Source organism: Nylanderia fulva, unplaced genomic scaffold (assembly GCF_048542155.1).
Source record: "Nylanderia fulva isolate GAGA-0341 unplaced genomic scaffold, ASM4854215v1 Scaffold2, whole genome shotgun sequence".
NCBI lineage: Eukaryota > Metazoa > Arthropoda > Insecta > Hymenoptera > Formicidae > Nylanderia > Nylanderia fulva.
In genome coordinates, this window is record NW_028190263.1 from 937,888 (window position 1) to 948,211 (window position 10,324).

Sequence of the window (10,324 nt, forward strand, 5' to 3'; positions counted from 1 at the left end):
CGAAAACGAAATAAACTGTTTAACAAATCCGGGAAATTATTATTATCAATGGCGTTTCCAGCTGGGCACTTGTTTTAAATCGATTTATAAAATCGATATTTCATATATTCAGGGAAAATAGAATTTTTGATATAAATCTTTTCCTCGCAACTCGTTTAATTCGGAACATTAAGTATTTTTATACCTAAGCTTTTCGCGTACCGTCATAATACCGATATCTTCTGGTGCAGTTTCTGAAATAATCCATTGTGCTATTGGCAACGGTTCGGAAACTATTATGTGAAGAAATGTGGAGCCTATATGTTGTTGAGCCAGACGCGGGAAGAAAACGCCCTCTCCGTGGATTTTCCTTCCCCGTTTCTTATAAACGTATCTTACACCGACCTTATCCCATCCCTTTGTATTGCACAGCCTCGCTCGGATATGCCATTCGTTCTTTCGCTTATAAGGCTTCGAGTAGAGGCGAAACCCTTCAATAAATGCCGCATTTGCGTGTATAGTGCATTCCGCAAATAATTCAACTTGCTGCTGCGTGGCTTATGCGATTCGCGTTCGATATCGCGATGGATCGATGGAACACGATGAACGTCAAACAACATTGTTGTTATTGATTAAACCTCCGCGAGCTGCGTCGAAAGACTTGGCAGAAGAAATATCACTTTTGCATTCGTTCGGAATTTCGAAATTTGCAGTACACATTTCTATGTCACGCATTGATTTGCATTGCACGTGTTTTATTTATCTTGGGTATTTTCGACATATATATACATATATGACAAAGATTGCGCATAATAAAAATCGGCGATCCAGAACGCGATAAAAAAAGAGAGGGGTCACAAAATACCAATCATGGGTGGCTCGCGAGAATGAGTTTTCCGCGGCTTTTGCGGAACTATCACATGCCGGGATTTTCGCGAAATATCCGGGGAAATTGCTTTGCGTTCAAAAGCTTCACGCGATTATGGCATAAACTCGTTCATTACGACGATATTCGCTCGAGCGACTATACGCGAGCGCGTTCAAAAATTCGATCATCCAATGTATGTCTCGCGTAACTTTTGCCGAAATAGAATCCGCTGCTCTTAGACTACATTCGCCAACATTCCTCTTCCCTCTTCTCCGCTTGTCGTACCGAAGGACAAAAATCTACAACAAAGTTTGCAAAACTTGCCAAACTTGTAAAAGAGCTTTTTCGCCAGCATACCGATTCATTCGGAATGTTTTTCAGAGATTTTTTGAAGGTATTTATTTGAAATGTATGTTGCTATATTTTAAAACATAGTATATTCGAAAGTATTTACTTTAAATAAATTCTCTCGATAGTAATAGAGAAACCAGAAAATATTCTTTGTATATATATTCAATATATATATATTTTTATATATTTGTTATATATTATATATTTTATTATATTTTTTAATTATATTTCATTATATTTATTTCTCTTGTAATTATAAGAGATCGAAGGGTTTTTTAATAATTTATTTATTTCTTTTTTGCTTGTTACAATTGTTATATAATATTAGGTTATCGGAAAAGTTATAACGTATTTTTTCTATGTTTTTCAAAGATTTTTTTTTTTACTTATATATAGTTAATTATTGTATTATAATACGTCATGACTTTTCTAACAACCTAATATTAGCTCTCTTGAGAAAAAGAGACAGAAACGAGAGAATGTATGTTTTTTTCGTCAGTTTTGCACGTCGAGTTGCTCCAGAAAGATATCGCGAACGTGCAGGAAGCAGAGTTCTGGTGCGACGACAGCGCAAGTAGAAGAGATCGCCGTTACGTCCGCCATGAATTTTCATCGCTCGACGAGGCGACTCCGTTTCGCGGTGAAGCGGAGCCTAACTGATGTTCCAGCGCGCGATTTGCATAAAATGAGACCGGACAGGATCCGCAGTTCCTCCGGGACGTTTCCGAGAACTGCCGTTCCATTATCGGGCCAGGTAGCAGCGGCGATCCCGGGGCTCTAATGTGCTGTCGGATAAGAAGGGCAACGCGCGTTAACTCTTTGACCCCGACACTCCCTCGCGAATGCACATCACGCACGTACTTTCATGGATTATGCTTTTCCGATTCCCGCACTTAACGCTAGGAAACGCTAGGTGATGCATTTTTATATTCGTGTTACCAGGGTCGTCTGCAAATTGGTAGAGATATTGCGATTTATCATCATTTTGAAAAAAAATTGCATCTTGTTAGTATAATATTTTTTTCAAATTTACAGAGAGTGTATATTAATCTTCTCGCAATTTTATTATGTTTTCTTTGATGTATTTATTTTATTTTATTTTATTTTAACAACGAAATATATTTGATTACTCGTGATAAGCCTGGTATCAAAGGATATTTTCGAAAAATCAAATTTCTCCAATGATATATTATTGAATTCAGAGAATATTTTATAATTAATATCAGTGTGTTACTAACTATTACATTTTTTATTTGTAAAAAATTCTTGATCGCAAAATGGAAGATGGGAGATAATGAATCAAAATTTATATAGAGAAGAAAGACGAATTGTGTAACTCCAAAAATTTATTATATAACATACATATTACATTCGTACTGACATTTCGGGTAGAGATATTTGAGCGACGAATCCAAAAAGTCTAACGTCATAGGGTCGCGTTGATTGAATCTCTCAATCCATATGTATTAAAGATGATCTGATGAAAATCCTTTGGATTTCAAACGAATGTAATGCGACGATCCTAAATTAGCGCGTACTTTGACCGATAACTTTGCATATAAAACAAATTCACTCTTAAATCATATTCGCTCGTTGATTACTGTTGCGTCTCATTTCCGGGAACGTATCTTAGGAAGTACTAATTCGGAAGTAAAGTTGTTCGCAAGAGACCGATAGCGCCAGGATCAATTCACCGAAACATCGTATCGACGAGGAAAATCAGGACGAGCAGAACAAGTCGTCTATTTACATCGCCGGTGCCTCCGTGTTGCATCGCAGCGGGATGTTCCCCTGGAAAAGAGAATTAAGCTAGACGGCTAACGTGTCGCTTTTATGTTTCGCACCTTCGGATCTTTACAAGCCCAATCTCATCAATCCTCGAGTACTCGCTAACTGACATTAAATTTATTAACGGCTACGGAACGTGAAAGAAATTGCGCTCAAAAATTCTGAAAAATTCGAATTGTCCCAAGAAAGATAGATGACATATCATCGAGATAGATAAATAATATACAGGGTATTTCTAAAACTGTGTCAGATATTTTAAGGGTGTACTCTAAAAGTCAAAATAAGAAAAAATAAACATCGATATGGAAACATCGAAAAATGTTTGTTGTAGCTTTCGGAGATTTTTTCACAAATCGGGAAAAAGACTTCAACAATCTGTGAAAAAATCTCTGAAAATTACAATTATCCGATATATTTTCCGATTTTTTCCCCATATTTAAAGAACAATAACTCGGAGGGAAAGCAGTTTTGGATCCATGTTTATAAAAATTATTTCTCTTATTTTACTCCCTAAAATACGCTTTTAAAATCTCTGACAGTTTTAGAAACATCCTGTATTAATCCATCTGTTTCATCATTAAATTTCGAATATGCAAAACAGAGTATTCATTAGCGAAATGAATAGATGCGGCGCTATATTAGAAATTATCATTAAATAATTTGTTTATACACATACACACATGATAACTAAATAATATATACGATTGCGGATTATATTATATTTATCCATTCTACCTCGCAGCGAGCGAACGCGTGACGCAACGTCGCATGTCGTTATCGAACGATAAATCGCGCGTCGCACGCTCCTGTGTATCGCAATATTAAACAGTTGTTACAAAACATAATTAATATTTGAACAACGCGCGCGGGGGAGCGTGTCATTATTTATACAAGCGTATTAATGCAATTAAGAGAGCGCGAGAGAGATATATCTGAGTAAAACAAATATATTCTCCTTATTGCAAAGTGCTCCGGGAATAATTTCGTGACGTTACGCTTTCGCTCGCTCGCGAAAGAGAATTTCGAAATTAACTATGTCGCAAATCTCCACCCCATGGCCGCCCCTTCTGCTACCGATATATCGCCACCGCGATATTTTACTCACCGTTTAGTACGTGCACCATCACGCTCGCCGGGGTGACTTTGCTCGAAGCGCATGTATAATTACCGCTATCGTTAAATTGAGCGCGCGTTATTAGGAGCTTGCTGGTGGTGCCCCGTTTACCCTTCTCGGTCTCCAGCGATACGCCACCCCTGTCGAACACGATATGCATAATAGTGAGAGACACAGTATTACTCGGGAGAGGACTTACGAGGATTTCGCGAAAAAAAATCCACGTTGATAAAAAAAAAAACACGATATGCATAATGATGAGAGACATTATTACTCGGGAGAGGCCTGCGAGGATTTGATAAAAAAAAATAAATCTCGCGTCGGTCCGCTTTTTTTTCACGGGAGAATCTTCTACGAGATGCTCCGGTCTCGCGAAATACCCGTTCGACGTCACAATCCGTTGCAATCGATTTTCTTCGTCGATTGCGTTAAACTCTATTACATCTGCATCTACGTCGCGGGTGAAGCAACGAGTTTTCGCAGGGTAATGGAATTGTTTGCGCGAATTATCGCGAAATGGCATAGAAATATAGACAGACGATTCGTGATGTTGCAGCTTCGTGACGTGACAGAAATAATTTCGAAGCCAACGTAGATTACTCTAATTAGATCCCCGGCTTGACTGTTGCCGTTGTTGTTTGTACTACGCGTGTTTGCGAACGATATAGACACACAATTTGAACAATGATTCCATCAACCAATTGTACATCACGAAGTTTAATCGACATATCTCTTCCTACCTTGGACCATCGAAATCGATCACCGCGCCGGCATGGTACCAGGTCACGTTGCTCGGGGGCAGATCTTGCATTTCTATGATGCAGGTCAGGCTGATTGTGCTGCCTTTTTTGATATATAGCTCCTGAGGACCCGTGATCTGCGCCTGTATATCTGATAGAGACAACAGAACGAGACGAAAAGAGGAGAAAATTGAGAAAACAATGCGATTGGCTTTATTATATAGGAAACGCGCGAGGGAGATCGAATTATCATCCGTTTCTCAAATTCCCACAGATATACAGGGTGTCCCAGACTTATCGTGCCATTAATAGGAGACTCCTAAGCGAAAATGTCGAGGAGGGTCATCATTTGTTTAATGTTCCCAATTTTTGAAATTAAATGTATCTTTGAAACTAAACCTTAAATTAAAATTCTATTAAAGTAAACTCTACATGAAATTAATAAAAGAATGTGATTTTGTTAATATTTTATTTCCACGAGGCTTAGTTTGCGACAATCTTCTTATTTTCAATCGCTTATAACTCGAAAACTATTGGTGCCTGGACATTTTCGCTGAGGAAAAATCGTCTCCAAATCGCCTCAAGAATCTCTTATTAACCAGAGGCACGTTAAGTCTGGGACACCCTGTATAGCCGGGAGATAGATTCTACTTTATGTCAGGTAAAGCTCTCTCGGCGAACCGCATCGTCGGTGTAAAATCGCGACAAATCGTCGGTGGACAGTGAATGGAGTTAAAACACAATTGGTTCTAACACACAGCCTTGCGATAGACTTTAACTCGGGGAAGATCTTTAAGCGCGATTTATGAGGAAGGAAGGTGCGCGCGCGAACGGGGCCAGCTCGCCCTCGCAGAAACTTACCCAAAACCTTCAGAGTCACGGCTCTATATATCTTCGGTTCCGTATTAACCTGACACTCGTAAATGCCGGCGTCTCGCGGTTGCACGTAATCTATTCGCAGATTCCAGTCGTCGGTTTCCGGATTGCTGACTACAGTAAATCTCGCGTCGCTCGTGTAAGTCACAGACAGGGACGTCAGGATGTGTAGGTCCCTTTTTCGGATCCAGGACACCTGGGATTATTACGCACGGGGTGTGTATAAGTAAATTGCGAAGTTTATCGTCGATCCCCTTCGCTGCTGCTGATATTCAATACCCTTCGTTTCTCATCTCGTATTATAATGAAGCCGATCCCAATGAATATTTATACAGACATTATATTTATATACAAACATTGACAACTCCGAAAAAAATAATTTATGCGCGCGTATTAATTTCACAAATTTTATAATATGTTGAAAATGATGAAAACTATTCTGAATCTTTCTCTTTTCTACAAGAAATCTAAGATAGGTAAAGATACGAGAATTTACAAACACAAACATTATATAATATATAATTGACAACTCCGAAGGAAAGAATTTTGTGCGCGCGTATTAATTTCCACAAATTTTATATGTTAAAAAGAATGAAAAATGTTCTAAATCTCTCTTTTTCTTTCTCTATCTCTGCAAGAAATCTAAGATAGGTGAAGATACGAGAATTTATAGATATAATTATATCTAGATAGATAATTGACAAGGAAAGAATTTCCGCGCGTATTGATTTCCACAAATTTTATAATATGTTAAAAAGAATGAAAAATGTTCTGAATATCTCCTTTTCTTTCTCTATCTCTGCAAGAGATCTAAGATAGATGAAGTTACGAGAATTTACAGATACAGACATTATATAATTGACAGGTGTGAAGAAAAGAATTTATGCGCGTATTAATTTCCACTAATTTTATAACATTAAGATAAATGACAGATATTCTGCATCCCTCATTCTTCCATTCTGCCTATCTTTGCGAGAAATTTAAAATCGAGGAAAACGAACATCTCGTCTTTATGATTGGGCGGAATTATCATAACGGTGACTCATTCTTAGAGAAGAAGTCTGAACAGAAGATAAGAATATCGACTTTTCGGCAGAGCAGTCATAAATGATGAAAAAAATGCTGATGCTTTTTTCTTCTTTAATATACTCTTCCTTTATCCTTTTTTCATTAAATTCCTAGCAGATCGCGATATTATATCATGCGGAAATTTCTATTTCGTAAACTCTATGGAATCTAATAAACGTCTAATGAACACGCTACGTTTGACTTGCCAGCAGCGAAAGGGTTAATGCGCGTTGCGCGAGCATCTAAGTTATTGCAGCACGCAAACCGCTTTCGAGATCGATGAAATTAACAAAGCTCGGGGAGAGATTTGCGTGTGCAACGTGTGGGACTCACAGTTCTGTTGCCTAAATTCTTAACGCGACATAACAGCACGGCGGCCTGACCTATGGCCACCGTTAATTTTTGCGGCGTGTCTTTGAAAAAATATGTCTTCTTTGTGCCGCGCTGCGACTTTTCCCCCTTTCCAAATGTCTCGTTGTTGAGATGCACAAACGCTGAAATAGAGATAAACTCAGATCGCATTATTATTCTCGATAATATCCTTATTATCAAAAAAGAATTACGAATTTTTCCGATCCAAAATCTAATAAAATATTAAAATTTCTTTTCAAAGTACGAAAAGATATATATGTATATTATTATCCACAAGACGCAATAATAGCAACTAGATAATTATTTCAAAAATATAATTAAATTAAATTAAATATATTTAAAATTTTTTGTATGCATTAGTATCACTTTTTGTTTGCTCGCTCTTCATTGGCATATATTTTTTAGCATATTTAATTATTGAATTTTTCTTGAAAATAAGGTTTTTAATAATTTTTTAATTTTGTTGAAAGTAATTAATTGATGTATGAGAATGCTGGAATTATTTTCGAAAAGTGAAACAATAATTATCGTAATTATATTTATCGAGAAATTGATAATACCTACTCTACCATCACTGCGGTAATACGTTTAGTTAGACCGTGATTTTCGCTTCTTCTATCACAATGTCTAGATTCCATCTCATAAGAAAGTTGTTAATTATTCTTTACTCTTTCCGAGCTGTTCATAAAGAATGTTTTTTTATTTTTTAATTACTTAATTTCGCGTGTCTATATGTATATAATTGCGGAAATTATATACACGATTTATTGAGAATGAGAATATAACAATTAATTTTATGTAGATTAATGCTATATATAGTTGTTTGATAATTACTCTCATTTTCTATCTATACTATTATCAGAATATAAAATAAGACAGAGAATTTAATTAAATAAAATTTAATTAGGTAATTATCAGCCAATGACCCGTATCTATAAAAGACATCGTTGCTCTTTTTCAATTGTATTTAATTGGAAAAGTTAATTCAAGTAAATTTATTTTATAAAGTCAAATTTCCTTTAATTTTATAAAATGAATGTTTTAAAAATCTCTATAATCAATCATTTTTTACTTCTGTAGACGATGCAGCTAAGACATACGTATTCTTTAAGGATTTAAACTTGACATCGGTGTTTTTTGAAAATCTTGTATTTTATCTTCTTGAACAGCGGAACAAATTTAATAATAAAAATGACTTAAAACCGTTCTCTCTCTCGTATATACCAGGGTGTGTTTCGCGCGAGTGAAATTACTTCTGTTACAACTGCAAATTACGCTCGTATACGATCGTACACAGCGATATACCCCGGCGATATGAAGAACGATCGTATCTCAGAATTTCACAGGAAGCACGGGACATTTACCGATGCCGCGTTCGCTGTAAAGTGGTTCCGCGTGTAACAGGTATCCGATTCCCAGGAGCAGGAGGGCCATGCCGTGGAACGGGACCATTTTTCACTTCGCACTCATTTCTCCTAATCTAATTCACGCGCGCGCTGCTCTGCGTCTGACAGCGAGCTTCCCACCACCGTCCGATACAAACGATCACTTTCCATTCGCGGTCCTTCGAAAAACACCCGCGGGATCACGCCGATCGTTGGCATAATGAAATCCGTCACCTCACCCCTCACCAGGTCCCCACCGGGCCTCCCCTCATATGCGGAAACATTACCGCGAGTCCGGATCGTTGTTATTTTTACAAAAAGATATCATAAACATAATCAGTCGGTTATCCTCGCACTTTTTTTACACGCACTTTTTTATTTTTACGAAAATTCTCGAGCAAAAATATCGTCACGTCAAATAATAATAATACAGTGAATCTCCTCGGGGTTTAATCCGCCGGCTGCCGCGTATATCGTCGATTGTTCTCCTTAATCCACGCGACTTGATCGCGATCGCGCGAAGGGAGTTTTCTTACATGCACTTTTTTTATTTTTACGAAAATTCTCGAGCAAAAATATCGTCGTCAAATAATAATAATACAGTGAATCTCCTCGGGGTTTAATCCGCCGGCTGCCGCGTATATCGTCGATTGTTCTCCTTAATCCACGCGACTTGATCGCAATCGCGCGGAGGAGAAAGTTTTCTTACACGCACTTTTTTTATTTTTACGAAAATTCTCGAGCAAAAATATTGTCACGTCAAATAATAATAATACAGTGAATCTCCTCGAGGTTTAATCCGCCGGCTGCCGCGTATATCGTCGATTGTTCTCCTTAATTCACGCGACTTGATCGCGAACGCGCGAAGGGAGTTTTCTTACACGCACTTTTTTTATTTTTACGAAAATTCTCGAGCAAAAATATTGTCACGTCAAATAATAATAATACAGTGAATCTCCTCGAGGTTTAATCCGCCGGCTGCCGCGTATATCGTCGATTGTTCTCCTTAATCCACGCGACTTGATCGCGAACGCGCGAAGGGAGTTTTCTTACACGCACTTTTTTTATTTTTACGAAAATTCTCGAGCAAAAATATTGTCACGTCAAATAATAATAATACAGTGAATCTCCTCGAGGTTTAATCTGCCGGCTGCCGCGTATATCGTCGATTGTTCTCCTTAATCCACGCGACTTGATCGCGAACGCGCGAAGGGAGTTTTCTTACACGCACTTTTTTTATTTTTACGAAAATTCTCGAGCAAAAATATTGTCACGTCAAATAATAATAATACAGTGAATCTCCTCGGGGTTTAATCCGCCGGCTGCCGCGTATATCGTCGATTGTTCTCCTTAATCCACGCGATCGCGCGGAGGAGTCGAGAGTTCGGGGGCGACGCGATACGGTTGCGGGCCAAGCACTGAAATTTGCTCCTCGCGGAGGACACGAAAAAGCTCTCTGAAATCCTGGCACGGTGGCGCCGTGCCCATTCCACCGAGGATACGTGCGATTGCGCCGAGAGGACCTCCGGCGTCGGATATGATTTCCCTTAACCGGAGAGAGGAGAGGAGACGTGTTTATCCCGCGCGCACAACTATCGCAATAGCCGTACATTATCGCGATTTACCGAAGTAATCGGTGTGTACACCTTCCCGGGGCGAGAGAGCTTCCTTTACCCTTCTCTCCTATCCATTCCCTTTCGCAAAGTGTCCGCGGATAAAGTGGTTTACGGTGTATTTGCTATTCTGCTTCTCTTCCGAGGCAATCTTCTTCCGCGCATAAATA

At 38.4% G+C, this 10,324-nt stretch overlaps 1 protein-coding gene across 1 annotated transcript; it reads right to left on the minus strand.

The window, feature by feature from the left end:
* Positions 1-2,526: 2,526 nt before the first annotated feature.
* LOC114945186 (neural cell adhesion molecule L1) lies at positions 2,527-9,989 on the minus strand. The gene is made up of 6 exons (XM_029321285.2): positions 8,521-9,989; positions 7,118-7,278; positions 5,702-5,912; positions 4,841-4,991; positions 4,092-4,240; positions 2,527-2,989 (listed from the first exon to the last, which is right to left on the minus strand). Exons 1-6 carry the CDS (start codon positions 8,606-8,608, stop codon positions 2,889-2,891), a joined length of 861 nt encoding a protein of 286 aa, XP_029177118.1. The 5' UTR covers positions 8,609-9,989; the 3' UTR covers positions 2,527-2,888.
* Positions 9,990-10,324: the final 335 nt, after the last annotated feature.

Excerpts from the sequence above, each read along its gene's own strand:
- LOC114945186 (XM_029321285.2), bottom strand. The coding sequence starts at position 8,608 with ATGGTCCCGTTCCACGGCATGGCCCTCCTGCTCCTGGGAATCGGATAC. Across the intron at positions 7,279-8,520 it reads TTACAGCGAACGCGGCATCG|CGTTTGTGCATCTCAACAAC; the intron begins GTAAATGTCCCG and ends TCTCTATTTCAG. Across the intron at positions 4,241-4,840 it reads ATCGATTTCGATGGTCCAAG|GGGTGGCGTATCGCTGGAGA; the intron begins GTAGGAAGAGAT and ends CGTGTTCGACAG.